The sequence below is a fragment of the Rhinoraja longicauda genome, chromosome 13 (assembly GCF_053455715.1).
Source record: "Rhinoraja longicauda isolate Sanriku21f chromosome 13, sRhiLon1.1, whole genome shotgun sequence".
In the NCBI taxonomy this organism is placed as follows: Eukaryota; Metazoa; Chordata; class Chondrichthyes; order Rajiformes; family Arhynchobatidae; genus Rhinoraja; species Rhinoraja longicauda.
Genome location: NC_135965.1, coordinates 11,303,560 through 11,320,923, shown reverse-complemented (window position 1 = coordinate 11,320,923; position 17,364 = coordinate 11,303,560). Strand labels below are relative to the sequence as shown.

Below are 17,364 nucleotides of genomic sequence, written 5' to 3'. Positions count from 1 at the left end.
AACACAGGATACAAATAATGTATGCCATCCTCTGCAAACTGATTCTTTCCTCATTCAGATAGACAACAACTCACACCTGGCCAGATCCTGAACCGGTTAGGATGACGTTGGTTATCACCACCTCAGACTAGGTAGTGCAGGTCCCTGGAAGATGCAGTCAGATCTCAGTTCTGTTCCAGAGGACCTAGACCATGAATTCATTCTATGGAGTGACCTACAGATAAAGGTTTGGAAGCACACGTAACAAAATGCTCAGACCACTGGTAGATATGCATGAAATATGGGTCATGGCGAGATCTGTTATGACCTTGTGGAGGGCCTACCACAGAGCATGGAGACATCCTTATCCAAATTTACTGAAGCTCAACACTCAGTGAGTCCAATGGCATGGGTGGCACGGTGGCACAGTGGTAGAGTTGCTGCCTTACAGCGCTTGCAGCACTGCTAACCCAGGTTTGATACCGAATATGGGTGCTTTCTGTAAGGAGTTTGTACGTTCTCCCCGTGGGTTTTCTCCGAGATCTTCGGTTTCCCTCCCACACTCCAAAGACATACAGGTGTGAAGGTAAATTGGCTTGGTAAATGTTAAAAAAAATTGCCACTAGTGTGTGTAGGATAATGTTAATATGTGGCGATCGTTGGTCGGTGCGTACATGGTGGGCCGAAGGGCCTGTTTCCACGTTGTATCTCTAAAACTAAACTAAACTAAAAAAAATGGCCATACTGCATATGACAGCAGAGGTCTCGGTTCCACTAAAACCCAGTTGGAAACCATCCAGTGTACGAGAGCTGCATTGGAAGATGAATCACTGGCACGCAGGTTCAGAACGTTGCCATCCTGGCTCGAAGGCAGTTTGATTCATCAAGGCCCCTCCAGTAACCATTCAGCAACCGATTACTAGGATCAATGAGAAAAACAACCAACCTGTGGGGAAGCGACATGGATTCCCAAGTCATTGCTGCCCTTGTCCCTTTAGCTAGTTTAGTTGTTTAGTGTAGTTTAGTTTAGAGATACAGTGTGGAAACAAACCCTTCGGCCCTCCGAGTCCGTGCCGACCAACGATCCCCATACACTAGCACGTTCCTACACACCAGGGACAATTTACCAAAGCCAATTAACATACAAACCTGTACGTTTTTGCAATGTTGGAGGAAGCCAGAGCATCCAGAGAAATCCCACGCGGTCACGGGAAGTATGTACAAACTCCGTACAGACATCACCCATAGGGTTGATTCCGGATCTCTGGTGCTGAAAGGCAGCACCTCTACCGCTGCACTACCATACTGCCCTTTTTTTTATTTATTTAGAGATACAGGCCCCCCAAGCTCACTGAGTCCTTGCCATCCAGCAATCAGAACATTGGCCCTATCCTACACACTAGGGATAAGTTACAATTTTATCGAAGCCAATTAACCTCCAAATGGTGGAATATTTTCCGGGTCTTATTGAAGAAGTTATGGTGAGTTGCTGCCACACTTTGGAAACGTAGACATACACCTTCGGCTCACATATCAGCGGCAAGATCAACCCTCATTCCAAAACCCTACTCTTACTCCTTCTTTTACCACATACACCTTGGCCCGGCCCTCAAAAATATTAGTCACCAGAATTCTTTCCAACCAGCTCTACTTCGAATCAATAAATTTGATGTATGACTATCGTGAAATTATCCGTGGGATGGACTGGATAAGGGGGGGAATCCAGACTTTTCATATAAGATCTTAAGATCATAAGTGACAGGAGTAGAATTATGCCATTTGGCCCATCACCTGTACTCCGCCATTCAATCATGGCTGATCTATCTCTCCCTCCTAACCTCATTCTCCTGCCTTCTCCCCATAACCTCTGACACCCGTACTAATCAAGAATCTATCTATGCCTTAAATATATCCACTGACTTTGCCTCCACAGCCAAAGAATTCCACAGATTCACCATCCTCTGACGCAAGAAATTCCTCCTCATCTCCTTCCTAATACTTTTGCTACCATCCGATGACGTTTTTGCCATGTGTAGTGATTAACCCGATTCTAACTTAGCAATGCAGCAGCCTGACTACCATTGACATGGATTAACACCATTGACGACATTGACAGCATACTACTGAAATGAGCCCAAGATACATACAACATCACAATATCCTAGTAATGAACATGATAGATTGTGCTAATTGGGTGGACCATTAATGTTGACAATCAATGAAATTATCACCTGTAGCTTGGAAGACCTGTGCAGCACAATTTTATGGGCTCCTGTTCTTAATCTGGTTCTCACAAAAGCTCATTGACTTGCTGAGTAGTTTAGTTTAGATATACAGCGCAGAAACAGGTCCCTTCGACGCTCAGCGATCCCCGCACATTATCACTGTCCTACACACACAAGGGACAATTTACAATGTTACCAAGCCTATTAGCCTACAAACCTGCATGCCTTTGGAGCGTGGGAGGAACCTGGAGCACCCGGAGAAAACTCACGCAGGTCACAGGGAGAATGAACAAACTCCGTACAGAAGGCACCTGTAGTCAGGATCGAACCCGGGTCTTTGGCGCTGTAAGGCAGCAGCTCTACCACTGCCCCACCATGCCGCTGAGTATCTTCAGCAGTTTTTGTTCCTGTGCGTAGCCTCAGTGATTTTCTTCTCATTTCAATCTTCCAATATCTTGCTGCCTGTTCCATTAACCTACGTCTTCCTGAAAACCTCTGCAGCCCCTCTGCATTGCTGATGCCTCTGGTTTAGTTTAGCTGCTTTGATCTTGTGTTTCTTAAATCTGAATCCAGCACACTCTCTCTTTGAACTATCTACCCATATTACAGCATTATACTTACGCTCTTCTGAAGAGCCTGGGAGACACCTATTAAAACGTCTTTTGAAAATCAATAAACTCCTTAGTTACTGCATTCCTTTTGCAGATGGAAGCCAAAAACCCATCAAACATGTTGCCTTTGATACCTCCGGCTGACTTCTTTGATTAGTCTTTATATTTTGAAGTGGCCACTCATTTGATTTTAAATTTGGATTAAATGGAGGGTGGATTAGATTGGATGACTGCAGGAAATGGTTAGGGAATTACTCTGCACAACTCAGTTAATTGTTCAATCGTGCTTTATTTATCACGTGCAACCGCAGAGAGAAATTCTGTTTGCATATTTACACATAATCAGAGATTCATAGAGTGATAGATACACTGTATCACTATGACTGTGTGCAAATATGCAACTTGCCCACACCGGCCAACATGTCCCAGCTACACTAGTCCCACCTGCCTGCGTTTGGTCCATATCCCTCCAAACTTATCCTATCCGTGTACCTGTCTAACTGGTTCGTAAATGTTAGGATAGTCCCAGCATCGACTACCTCATCTGGCAGCTTGTTCCATACACCCACCACCCTTTGCGTGAAAAAGTTACCCCTCAGATTCCTATTAAATATTTTCCTCTTCTCCTTGAACCTATGTCATCTGTCCTCAATTCCCCTACTCTGGGCAAGAGACTCTGTGCATCTACCCAATCTACTCCTCTCATGATTTTGTATACCTCTATAAGATCACCCCTCATCCACCTGTGCTCCAAGGAATAGAGACCCAGCCTACTCGACTCTCTCAAAAGCTCACACCCTCTAGTCCTGGCAACATCCTCGTAAATCTTCTCTGAACCCTTTCAAGCTTGACAATATCTTTCCTACAACATGGTGCCCAGAACTAAACACAATATCTAAATGCGGTCTCACCAACATCTTATACAACTGCAACATGACCTCCCAACTTTTATACTCTATACTCTGACGGATGAATGTGCCAATGTGCCGAAAGCCTTCTTGGCCACCTTATTTACCTACTACTCGGCCTTCAAGAATCATGCACCTGTACTCCTAGATCCCTCTGCTCTACAACACTTCCCAGAGGCCTACCATTTACTGTGTAGGTCCTGCCCTTGTTAGATGTCCCAAAATGCAGGTCTGAAGAAGGGCCTCGACCCGAAAGGTCACCCATTCCTTCTCTCCTGAGATGCTGCCTGACCTGCTGAGTTACTCCAGCATTTTGTGAATAAATACCTTCAATTTGTACCAGCATCTGCAGTTATTTTCTTATACCCACTTTTGTATCATCAGCAAACTTGCCAATCTTACGCTGTATGATCTCATCCAAATCGTTGATGTAGATGACAAACAGTAACGGGCCTAGCACCAAACCCTGAGGTACACCACTAGTCACAGGCCTCCAGTCCGAGAAGCAACCTTCCACCATCACCCTCTGCTTCCTTCCATGGAGCCAATTTGCTATCCATTCTGCTATCTCTCCTTGGATCCCATGCGATCTAACCTTCCAGAGTAGCCTACCATGCGGAACCTTGTCGAATGCCTTACTGAAATCCATGTACACATCTACAGCTCTGCCTTCATTAACCCTTTTGGTCATATGCAGGCACTGCCATGTTTTGCCACCATTTGCTCGTCCAAAGTCCGATCTGCCCGAGCGCTCGGTCTACTGGAGCAGTTCCTGATCCAGGTAAGCCCCAGCCTCCCCAGACTTAGCCATGTTTGACCTATGAACCGACGTCCCTCTCCTACCCGGCCATCTTTGTGCCACAGTGGTGCCTCCTGCAGCCAACTACAAGGCGTTAGAGGCATTACCCCTGTTCACCCTCCTACTGGCCCTTGCTCCTCGCGTTCAAAGTAATGCCAATTCAACTTGTTCCAGCAAGTTTATTCTAAGATTCTTCACAGCCTTGTTTTATAGTTGAACAATACCGCAGCAAATAGCACAGGACGAAGAGTCAAGTTGAAACCAACCGGCATTGATTATCGTCAGCCTACCTCTTTTAAAGGGAAGGTACTTGACCATTGCAAAGCTTTTTGGGAGCGTGGAGATACATGTGTCTTCACTCACTGAGGGAGAGAGTTCAGCTTCATGCATTTCTGGTGATGCATTGAAGGCCTGAACACATGAAGTAGAAAGGGCAGAGGTGCAGGGAGCGAGGAAGAATAGAAGCAGATTTCTAAGAATGTGAATGCTTGATGTGAAAGCCTTGCTTCATTGCAGAGGTCAATGGCTCGGGTAAATGTTCGGGCATCTTCAACTATATCATTAACCTCTGACTGTGCTCACTTCATCATGTCCTCACCATTGCTTACCTGTCCATGATCTCCATCAATCTGCATTAACACCAAGACGACATACACTCCAGAATCCACTGCAGAACAAGACATAGTCTTAAAACATTTCTGGACAACAGTGGAGTCTCGGGCCACCAATGGTTCAATCAATGGTTCTTTATTGTCACAAGTATTGAGGTACAATGAAATTATTTTTTTGCATACAGTTCAGTATTGCTATACATAAGCACAAACCCAGATTAAGTAGTCCACCGAGACAATACACAATAGTCAGCAGGATTTGGCACCACTTTTAAAGTCCAAGTTGCTTTAAGTGCAGCTGGCCATAAAGGCCCGTTGTTCTGGCAGCATTGCAGGGTTGGCCTGACCAAGTGACTCTGTAGGCATCCTCCACTCGCCCACTCTGTGCCGCTGCAGGCAGTGTCTGGTCCACTTACTCAGTCTTCTGGAGGGGCGACTGATTCAGTCGAGCCCCAGGCTGCTGCAGGGCCTCCAGCCGTTGCCTTGGTCAGGATCCCCACCTCTGCCAGCGAACGCATTGTCCCTCTCCTTGCCCAGCCACTGTTCAGCCACGGGTGATGCCTCCCGCAGCTGACCTTGAGGGCACAGAAGGCAAGATCCCGGTTCCTCTTACCGTCCTTTGTTACTGCGTCCACCATCGCCGATGACTCTCTCCGCCCTCCTCTCCGGTTCTCTGGTCCTCGGGGACGTGCAGGGGCCGGGCTTGACGGTTTCCCTCTTCAGGGTGGATTTACCGGCTCCATGGCGGGAAAGCCATGCCTGCTGCCGGGGGGAGAGCCGTGGTACCACAGTGTGCCGTATGGAACCACAGTCTGCCGCTCGGCTTCAATAGATGCCGTACAGTGCATCTGGGTGTGCAGAAAGACTTTAAGCATCTAATGGCATTTGGTCCAATTGATTATTAGGATGGCTGAACTCCAACCCACCGGAGATCAACACTATTTCGGAGGAGCAAGATTGTTGACTCTCATGATCTCACCATTGACATCCTGCTTAGTAATCTTCCTGTCCTCTGTCAGTCAGGCCTTCCAGACTTCTGCTCCACTGAGGCCAGCTCTTCATGGCCCAAAATCTTCATCATGGGCAGAGTATTGAGTGTAGATATGGGTCAGTCATGTTACAGTTATACAAGTCATTGGTAAGGGCACATTTGGAGTATTATGTTCCATTTTGGTCACCACATTATAGAAAAGATGTTGTCAAGCTGGAAAGCATGCAGAGAATATTCACGAGGATATGGCCAGGATTCGAGGGTCTGAGCTATAGGGAGAGGTTGAGCAGGCTGGGACTCTATTCTTTGGAGTGCAGGAGGGTGATCTGAGGTGTGCAAAATCATGAGAGGAATAGATTAGAGAGGAGATTTGAGAGAAATAAAAGAGTCTTATGCCCAGACTAGGGGAATCAAGAACCAGAGGACATAGGTTTAAGGTGAGGGGGGGTTTAATAGGAACCTGAAGAGAGTAATTTTTTTAACACAAAGAGTGCTGGGTGTATGGAATGAGTTGCCGGAGGAGATAGTTGAGGTAGCTACTATTGCAACATTAAGAAACATTTGGACAGGTACATGGATAGGATCAGTTTAGAGGGATATGGGCCAAACACAAGAAGGTATGACTAATGTAGATGAGGCATGTTGGTGGGTGTGGGCAGGTTGGGCTGAAGGGCCTATTTCCACGCTGTATGACTCTATGAGAGGCCTGCTGCCTATGCATGTGTTGGTTGTACATCAGATCCAGCAAGCTATGGCGCAATAAAATGCACAGAAATGAAAGTAGCATGAGGATGATGAAATCCAAGCAGCCTTGAGCTAAGGAGAATCAGACAATTGGGTGCATCAGGAATAGTGAAAAATTGAAGAGGAGTGGTCTGGAGGTCGGGAGCAAGTGGATCTGGTGGGAGATCAATTGGTAAGGTGGTTGATGAGACCAGAAGGATCAAAAACAAGCAAGTTAGATGGCATGAACAAGTTGGGCCGAAGGGCCTCTTTCACTGCTATATATAGTCATAGTCAAACCGTTTTTTATATACATAAATACACACTCATATATATTCAGAATGGTGACATTGGCCAAGAAATAGTTATAATCATGCTTCAATGGGGAAGGTCATGTCTGAACACTCTGAATAAACCCCAGCTTATTGCAACCAAGTTTCCATGAGTTCTCCTTTGCAGCAGGAATGTATTTGACATCTCCAGCCCCAGCTTGGAAGGAGGTCATTGTGTGGAAGCTTAGTTTTAGTTTAGAGATACAGCGCGGAAACAGGCCCTTCGGCCTACCGAGTCCGCACTGACCAGCGATCCCTGCACATTAACTCTATCCTACACACACGAGGGACAATTTACCATTACACCAAGCCAATTAACCTACAAACCTGTACATCTTTGGAGTGTGGAAGGAAACCGAAGATCTCGGAGTAAACCCACACGGTCAAGGGGAGAACGTACAAACTCCGTATAGACAGCACCGGTTGTCGGCATCGAACCCGGGTCTCGGGCGCTGCAAGCAATGTAAGGCAGCAACTCTACCACTGCATCACCGTGCCACCCTTGTTGGAGTCACTTTGACTGTGATGGCTACTGGAAAAGTGGCTCTGTGGCTTATATGATAGGAGTGTGTATTTATGTATATAAAAAACGGTTTGACTATGACTATATATAGCAGAGAAAGAGGCCCTTCGGCCCAACTTGTTCATGCCATCTAACTTGCTTGTCTTTGATCCTTCTGGTAATGACATATTCTACTGAGAACCATTGTAGTGAGCCACAGGTGCCTTATCCATTGTTGTTTGCCAAGCTGGCTGTAGAGAAGTGTTCTCAGAATATTCTCTGTGGAAATGTCACCTGCAGGTGGTCCTTTGCCCCGTCGTCCTTCTCCTCCCTCTTCTGGGCACTTTTCCTGTTCTGCATGGCCTTTCCTCATTCATCCCATTATTGCACTGTTCAAGACCAATGACCCTTGCCTGGAGAACATCAATACTCTGCTAGCTTTGGAGTCAAACATAAACTCCGAGCTTCAGGCACACATTCAATGGAGACTTAGACTCTAAAGCGACATAATAGCAGCAAACACGATTTTATTCAAAGCATTACTCTACGGGATAACTATCTATTAAAAAAGACACAAAGTGCTGGAGTAACTCAGCACATTAGACAGCTTCTCTGGAGACCATGGATAGGTGATGTTTTGGGTTGGTACTTTTCTTCAGGCTGATTCAGTTTAAAGAAAGGTCCAGACACTCAACATCATCTTTCTTTGTTCTCCAGGGAGAGTACCCGACCCGCTGAGTTACTCCAGCACTTTGTGTATTTTTTTGTAAACCAGCATCTGCAGTTCCTTGTTTTCATATCTTGCAGGTAATTGATGATCCCTCTGAATACCGAGGATAGGAGTGTTTCTTTCTGTTCCCAACCACCTTGGAGTGATTTGGAAGCTTGATGTTAACTTATTCAGTGAGGACCTATTTGCTGGCACAAGTACCAAGCACCAGAGTACATTGATTGATATAGTAATCTGCCAGCTCTGCTCACCCTAGCACCCTTTCCAATACAGTGGTCAGAGGAACTCCTGCAACTAATCTTACTCTGCATAGCACAGCTGCATTGGAGATAGCTCAGCAACTTTGGTGGCAAACAATGGGATTGTTAGCCATATGTTTTTAGCCTTAAAAGGAGTCCATAATTCACTTTACACTGGCAGTAGTTCCACTCTACTTTGTCCTGCACTATTTATGGTTCAGAGATGTAAACCCTGCATGGGTTTTCTCCGAGATCTTCGGTTTCCTCCCACACTCCAAAGACGTACAGGTCTGTAGGTTAATTGGCTGGGTAAATGTTAAAAAAAAATTGTCCCTAAAATTGTAACTAGTGGGTGTAGGATAGTGTTAATGTACGGGGATCACTGGGCGGCACGGACTTGGAGGGCCGAAAAGGCCTGTTTCCGGCTGTATATATATGATATGATATGATATTGAAACTGCTCTCAAAACCCCTAGCACCTACCAAGCGACACAATGGCGCAGCTGTAGAGCTGATGCCTCACAGCACTAGAGACCTGGGTTTGATCCCGACCACAAGTGCTGTCTGTGTGGAGTTTGCTCGTTCTTCCTGCGACCATGAGGTTTCCTTGGGTGCTCCGGTTTCCTCCCACATCCCGAGCACGTGCCGGTTTGTAGGTAAATTGGCCTCTGTGAAAGGGCCCTCATGTGTGGAGAGTGGATGAAAAAGTGGGACAACATTGAACTAATGTGAATGGGTGTTCGGTGGTCTGTGTGGACTCAGTAGGCGGAAGGGCCTGTTTCAATGAATAAGCCTGCTCTCTGGATTATTTTCAGTCAAAGCAGGGGTGTGCCATTCATGATTGGCAGTTTAACCATTGTGAGTTCTGCCAGATCTCTTAAAATCAATTCATATCCTTTACAACTCTTTCATACAATTCAACATCCACCTCCAGTCCATCGATATTCTAACATCCTCATTCACAGTATTCTGCTCGGTTTTAAAATATGATTTTGTCCCTTCATAATTCATTGACAGCCAGAAAGTAGCCCTCTATTCCAATGACAGTGTGACAAGTATCAATGTGTCAAAATGAACAATTCTATTTATACAGCGCGACAGTGAGAATTATCTGCCTTCCACATCCCATTACCCAGCAGGTGTCCTATTTATTCAGGAATATTAACAATATATCACTCTGGTCTTTGTTAGTTATCCTTTTTATATTGGCGAGAGTGAGAGGAATCAGAGCTAATCAAACAGATACTATCTGTTTTAAACAAGTAACCCTGGCATTCCCTCTCTCCATCCCTCCCCCACCCAAGTCACACCATCTTCGCGTTTTCACCCAACAAACAACTAAAAATGGCTTGTTTCCTTTATCATTGTTACTTTTTTTGCATATCTTTCATTCGCTGTTCTTTATCTCTCTATACATCATTGTCTATATTGCTCGTTTCCCTTATCCCTGACTAGTCTGAAGAAGGATCTGGACCTGAAACGTCACCCATTTCTTCTCTCCAGAGATGCTGCCTCTCCTGTTGAGTTACTCCAGCCTTTTGTGTCTATCTTCGGTTTAAACAAGCATCTGCAGTTCCTTCCTGCACAAAGTTCGTGAGCAGGAGCTGATTGTGAGTGGGGAGGGGGGGGGGGGGGGGGGGCGGGATGTGGATACGTGGACTTCAGGCATGAGGTGTGTGAACTCTCAGACCACCAAAGAACACTTCAGGTCCACTTCCCACCCAGAGGTAGCAGCCACGGGCCGTGGCCAACTGCGGAAGGTCGGGACATTGTAGCAAGGAGGTTTCCTCACTTCCCCGAGAAGCAGTGGGAAGTAACAGAGTAGAGACACAAGAGACTGCAGATGCTGGAATCATAAGCAAAAAAAAAACCCAAACTGCTGGGGGAACTCAGCAGGTCAGGCAACATCTGTGGAGGGAAATGGACAGACAACATTTTGGCTTGGGGCCCTTCTTCAGAGTGATGGAATGGGAGTGGGGGGGAGGTGGTAACATTGAAAGTTAGAGAAGCTGCAAAGGGGAGGTAGAGGTGAGGCAAAGCCTGGCAAGTGATAGGTGATTAAAGACGATGGGAGTAATTGGCAGATGGGTAGAGTTAGCGACAGATGCTGTCGGTGAGACGGAGACAACGGAGTGTAGATGTCAACGATCGTGACCTGCTCTGTACGGCCCACAACAGCAGAGGTGTGTTCCTCATCAAGTTCCAGCTGAAAAGCCTTCATGGTTAATTCCCGGAATGGCGGGACTGTCCTATGTTGAAAGACTGGAGCGACTAGGCTTGTATACACTGGAATTTAGAAGGATGAGAGGAGATCTTATCGAAACGTATAAGATTATTATGGGGTTGGACACGTTAGAGGCAGGAAACATGTTCCCAATGTTGGGGGAATCCAGAACAAGGGGCCACAGTTTAACAATAAGAGGTAGGCCATTTAGAACTGAGGTGAGGAAAAACTTTTTCAGTCAGAGAGTTGTGAATCTGTGGAATTCTCTGCCTCAGAAGGCAGTGGAGGCCAATTCTCTGAATGCATTCAAGAGAGAACTAGATAGAGCTCTTAAGGATAGCGGAGTCAGGGGGTATGGGGAGAAGGCAGGAACGGGGTACTGATTGAGAATGATCAGCCATGATCACATTGAATGGTGGTGCTGGCTCCAAGGGCCAAATGGCCTCCTCCTGCACCTATTGTCTATTATGCCTTTGGCATCTCAGAATCTGTAACTGCCTTTTCTCAACGGTGGCACGGTGGTGCAGTGGTAGAGCTACTGGCTTGCAGTGCCAGTGACTCGAGTTCGATCCTGACTAAGGGGGCTGCCTGTACGGAGTTTGTGCATTCTCCCCGTGACCTGCGTGGGTTTTCTCCAAGATCTTTGGTTTCCTCCCACACTCAAAAGACGTACAAGTTTGTAGGTTTATTGGCTTGGTATAAATGTGAATTGCCCATAGTGTGTGTAGGATAGTGTAAAGATATGTGGGGATCGCTGGCCGGTGCGGACTCGGTGGGCCAAAGGGCCTGTTTCAGCACTGTATCTCTAAACTCAACTCAATTAAACTACCAACACGCTGAGTATTCAAATGATCAGAATGGAATGTGAAATGGATACATTCAATTTTAACAGTGCAGTAGAGTTGAAATTCGGCCCTCATTCTCCACCCTAACATGCATTTGGTATTGTTTCCCGTATTCCCCTCTGCATTTTCTCCGTCATGTAATCCCGTGATATGATGACAGAATGCTGCTCCTTACGCTTGGCGAGCCACCAATGCCAGCTCGTGCTCCCAGCACCTCACAGAGCAAAACATTTTTTTTTTTTGAGCAGAAAGACACAGGAGGAAAGCGAGCTAACAGAGATCGCTGTTTGATGCCATCAGCTAGAATATCAGAGTCTTTATACAATGGATAATTATGTCATTCCCATCACTTGGAAACCTCCAGAAACTCTTCACCTGCTGTAACATATTCTTGCAATGCAGCTGCCACAGTTTTGAAGGCAGATTTGGCAGCCCATCAAAGTGCAATGTGGTTCCATGTACAGCAGGTGAGATCAATGAACATTTCATCAGTTTTTGATGGTATTGGTTGATTGTACTTTTGCAACAGAGGGTGCATCCTGTTTTGGGTAACACAATGCTTGGCAGTTTCTTCACTGCTTTACTTCAAATGGTGGCATGGGGTGGTTTAGATTCACCCTGACTAGTACAACACGAACATTGGATCACAATTATTGCTACATCCAGACAAGGTCATAAGGTCATAACTGATAGGAGCAAAATTAGGTCATTCGTCCCATCAAGTCTACTCCGTCATTCAATCATGGCTGATCTATCTCTCCCTCCTAACCCCATTCTCCTGCCTTCTCCCCATAACCTCTGACACCCCTACTAATCAAGAATCTATGTATTTCTGTCTTAAAAATATCAATTGACTTGGCCTCCACAGGCTTCTGTGGCAAAGAATTCCACAGATTCACCACCTTTTGACTAAAGAAGTTCCTCCTCATCTTCCTAAAGGAACATCCTTTAATTCTGAGGCTATGACCTCAAGCTCTGACTCTCCCTCTAGTGGAAACATCATCTCCACGTCCACTCTATCCAAGCCTTTCACTATTCTGCAAGTTTCAATGAGGTCCCCCACCCCCTTCATCCTTCTAAACTCCAGCGATTATAGGCCCAGTGCCATCAAACGCCCATCATATGTAAATCCACTTAATCCTGGGATCATTGTTGTAAACCTCCTATGGACCCTCTCCAGAGCCAGCACATCTTTCCTCAGATATGGTGCCCAAAATTGCAAAGAATACTCCAAGAGCGGCCTGACCAGCGCCTTAGAGCATCAGCTTAACATCCCTGTCTTTGTATTCTAGCCCTCTTGAAATAAATGCTAGCAGTGCGTTTGCCTTCCTTGCTACCCAATTACCCACCTACTACCAGACCCAATCATCAGTGCAACACATCCAAGGTACAGTGACTTCTATTCAAGAGGTATTTTTCAGAATAACAAAATTAAATGTTAATATCACCTGTGGAGGCAGAAATGATCTTTGTGCACGAGAGACAATTTCCCTGCCCTGGTGTGCACCTGTGGCACACTGGTCTCACAGAGCCACTTTCATATTACATATAAATACCACATTATAAATAAGTTGTGCATTGAGCATACAGCTGAGACTGTCATATTTAGAATATCACACTTAGTTACAGATGGAAAACAATCTTAAAATCAATTAATTGCTAGTCACTTTCTGTCAGATTCTTCTGGCATTGGAAAGAGCCATTGATTAACAAAAGCACTGCCGAATGACAGCCAATTACATGCAAATTAATCAAAGAGAAATCAACCTCTAGTTGACCTTATAATATGACTATTTATGACAATTAGACCTTGTGGCCTTAAAGGGATGGACCAGTGACACAAATATTCTCAGCAGCCACAGAACATTATGTTATGTGCCAAGTGGAGTATTGTTCCTGCCCTGATAATACAGCACATCCTTTGACATTCTGTGGGCATCAGGCACCATCATTTCACAAATATCTTTGATATTGGGAACACCATTCTTTTTCAGTCGCTCATGCCAAATGGATTCCAAGACTTACCGTTTTATTGCTTCCTCTTGCCTCCGCCTTCTCTCACTTTTCTCCTTGAGGTATGCCAAATTGGTTTCATTCCGCATGCGATCATTTTCACGAGCAATGTCTGAGGCATTCTGAATCACCAAAGCATCGTAAGCCCTCAGTCCCTTATCTTCAATGAACTGAAGAAAACTGGCCAAGGCAGCATCTTCCTGCTTTGAAGTCATCTTCCTTCAGAAAGCAGCCGATAAGGGGAAGAGCTCAGCCTGTGATGCAGAAACAGCACGTGTGTTCAAATCATTCAGCAACACCATTCTCGGTAAAGCCAAATACTCTGCCATTTGCCTAAAGAGTTTATTTTCACTGTCAGTTGTGGAAGTATACTTGCACTGGACGTGATACTACATAAATGGTTGACTGACATCGAGAGTTGCAATGAGCATATACCTGAACTTTGGGTATATTTTATTACAGGAAGATCAGAATAAATTACCTCTGCACCTGGCTGACATCAGAATCGTAGTCAAACTCAGACTGGAATGCACAAAATTTTTCTTTGATTCTGAAAGGGATCCTCGAAGCTCTGTTGGCAGCCAATCTGATCACCCTTTGTTGTCCGTTGTCTTAGATGGTAACCAAGACAGGCAAAGTAACAATTTAGAAGTTGTCAATCACGTTTTCCCTTTGGAATTATGTTCATAGTTCCTGATGGACACGGGGGATACAAAATAATAAAGACCAGAAGATAATAAGAGCCAATTGAACTGCTGGACATTTACGACTGGTGATAATGGATATGTGAACAGGCAGCTTCTGGTGGGTGTTTGAGGGAGCTTTTGACCACAGTTGCACTCTCTTGTGCAATCACAAAACTAGGCAAGGATATGTTTAAAATAAACTCAAAAGTAGGCATGCTTCACGTGCCGAGCAATAATGGCTGTAAACTAAACTGAATACTGCAAACAAAATGGATTCTGCAGCAAATGTCAGGACAGCGTTTAAGGTTGTACAACATAGAGCACAGTGCGCGGACTGCCATCCCAGTCCACTGATGGGCAGAGCACCTGGCTGAATGGGTGACAAATGATTTCCGTGCAAAGTTGCAGAGCTTGTTGAAAATTGCTTGCCTTTACCATGTTCTAGGCATTAATGATTAATAAACTATGTGACAATGCACTGTTTTCACTTCATCGATCAAAATGAATTATTATTATTTTGTAATAGTTGATTAATAAAGAGTGTCCTTCGAAGGCAGAATGTAGTGGTAGCTTTAATTAAGAAATTACTTTGGTTTGATGTTTTAGTCTGGCATCCTTATAAAATCTATAGAGCTTGTCACTAGTTAGCAAGGAGAATTGATTCCACTTAACCTTCTGAGCACTGAAGGACCATTTTTGATTTAATGGCACACACTCATACAGGTTTGCTTCGTGACATATTTGACTTCTAGCAATGATTTAAAGCAAATGATACATGGTTAAGGATAAACCTATTGGGAAGTAATAGAATTTATATAATGCATGAAACCAGCTGTGTAATAATGACCTTGATCCATGTCAGTCTTTTGCTTTGGTACTGACATGTCTTTACAGCCCTCAAACAGTTAATACAAATCTGATAAGCATAAGAACTGATTACACACACACTCTCTCTCTCACATACACACACACACACTCTCTATCTCTCTCTCACACACACTCTCTCTCTCCCCCCTCTCTCTCTCTCTCTCTCTCTCTCTCTCTCTCTCTCTGTCTCTCTCTCTGTCCCTCTCTCTCTCTCTCTCTCTCTCTCTCTCTCTCTGCCTGACAAACATACGAATGCACACATACGAGTACACACACACACACGAATGCACAAACACACACACGGCCAACGTGGAAGAAAAAAAATATCAGCAAACATACCCACATGCGCTGAGATAAGAAAGCAGCTACGAGACCCGAGACTGCCACATTTGCATTAAACTAATTAACTTTTGGAGAGAGCCTTTCTCCTTTCCTGTCGATCACAGCACACAGTTTGAAGGATTTTCTTCCCCCAGTATCATAAATGTGGTGACTGCTCAGAAACACTTTTCAAATCAATCTTTCCATGCAGCACACTGTGCGAGTTCTGCAAGTCTTCCTGATTCCCGTTGTACACAGAGAGAGAAAAAATAAAAAGCAGGGAATTGTCAAGTGGATTTCGTCCCCCCGTCTAGCTTGTTTTTTTATCGAGCACAAAATTGTCCTTGGGTTCTTTGTTGTTGGATTTAGATCAGATTAAGAACAGGTGCTGCCATCCTCTTAATCCACATCCATAAGAGAGACCAAAGGGGGGAGCCCGTCTGTAAATGATACCCTGCTTATTAGTGCAGTGAAGAGACGGCTGGATCGTTATCACCCACTTTAAAGCATCGAAGGAAACGGCGCTGCCCTAATGCAATCACCTCCATCCAGTTCACCAACAAGCTTCATCTGCACACGGTGGTTCAGCCTGGCAAAATGAGACGAGAATAACAAATACAGAGGACGGCATCTCCTAATGGCTTCCTCCTGGAGCAGGGAGACGCTTTCCCGTCCTCCTCGTTCTCCCTTTTAGATTCAGCAGGTCCTGTGAATTCTGTCTTGTGGCATCATTTCTCCTCCCCCATCCTTACCCACAACCACCAGCCACCAGCCACCACCTCCTTCCCTCCATCCACCCCCCCCCCCAAACCCAAAACCCAACACTTCCCAATAACTACTGGCAGGCTTACAATCCTCAGTCTCTGCAACTAAATGCGGATTAATCAAAGGATTCTGAATCAACAGTCACCATACCTTCGCGTATAAATAGCAGCCCTGTGTGGATCTGAGTGCAGTCTGTAGGTATGTAACTGACCATGCAATCAGCATGCCAGCGCACTGGACAGCGTTTGGCTAGACCCATCTGTGAGGGGCAGGGTCGCAGTGCCTGTGGTGCCTGAGAAGGCAGCAAAGCAAGCTCACTTTGCTTTCAATTTCCAGCTCCCCGGGGTCTCGATCCTCATTAGAGACTGCTGTCTAGGCAGCATCTCTCCTCCCCACAACAGACCTCCTTGATTAGTGCACTGGGCTACACAGAATTAAAACAATTCCACCGGCGAGGCACTCCTTGCGTTCTCCCCATACAGTGAGCAAAATAGCCCAAGTCAACCTTTCACTACTGCACATCGTTCTCACGTGACACGTCTAGGTGAATTCAGCCACATGACATCCCTGTGAAATGAGCAGCCACTTAAATCCACCCAAGGCATTCACTGGCGAATATCACCCCATCAGTTTTGGGTTTTTTTTCCCCCTACTACATACGGAACGATGTGAACTTATGCTCCATATAGATTAATCAACTGAGGGAATATGGAATGGGATGTGAAAGGGAAGGAGATTATTTTAATTTCGTGCAAACAGGTTGGTTTGCTCATGGTGACCCCCAGGAGCTCATTGTGAAGAAGCTACTTTTCCTGCATCATTTTCTCCCGCAGCTAATATTGAACGACAATTGAAGTTTTGAGACTTCCATTTCTGCTCCCAATTTGTAGCACCATGGAGAGCAACCCAGGCTCAGCGTCAGACTGTCGCTGCCAAACACGATCCTTTTTATTTCTTCACAAAATGCTGGAGTAACTCAGCAGGTCAGGCAGC

The 17,364-nt window shown here is 45.3% G+C and overlaps 1 protein-coding gene across 6 annotated transcripts in view; it reads right to left on the bottom strand.

The window, feature by feature from the left end:
• The window catches only part of nyap2a (neuronal tyrosine-phosphorylated phosphoinositide-3-kinase adaptor 2a), a 150,856-nt gene extending 133,967 nt beyond the window's left edge, over positions 1-16,889 (bottom strand). For 3 of the 6 annotated variants that reach the window (XM_078410340.1, XM_078410345.1, XM_078410344.1), the window contains exons 1-2: positions 15,625-16,318; positions 13,745-13,986 (exon numbers count right to left, since the gene is read on the bottom strand). In XM_078410340.1, coding sequence (XP_078266466.1) covers positions 13,745-13,947 — 203 coding nt within the window. In that variant the 5' untranslated portion in view covers positions 13,948-13,986; positions 15,625-16,318. Of the gene's footprint in view, positions 1-13,744; positions 13,987-14,213; positions 14,555-15,624; positions 16,319-16,521 lie in introns of those variants that run through there. The other 3 variants (XM_078410341.1, XM_078410343.1, XM_078410342.1) reach the window with 3 other exon arrangements.
• Positions 16,890-17,364: the final 475 nt, after the last annotated feature.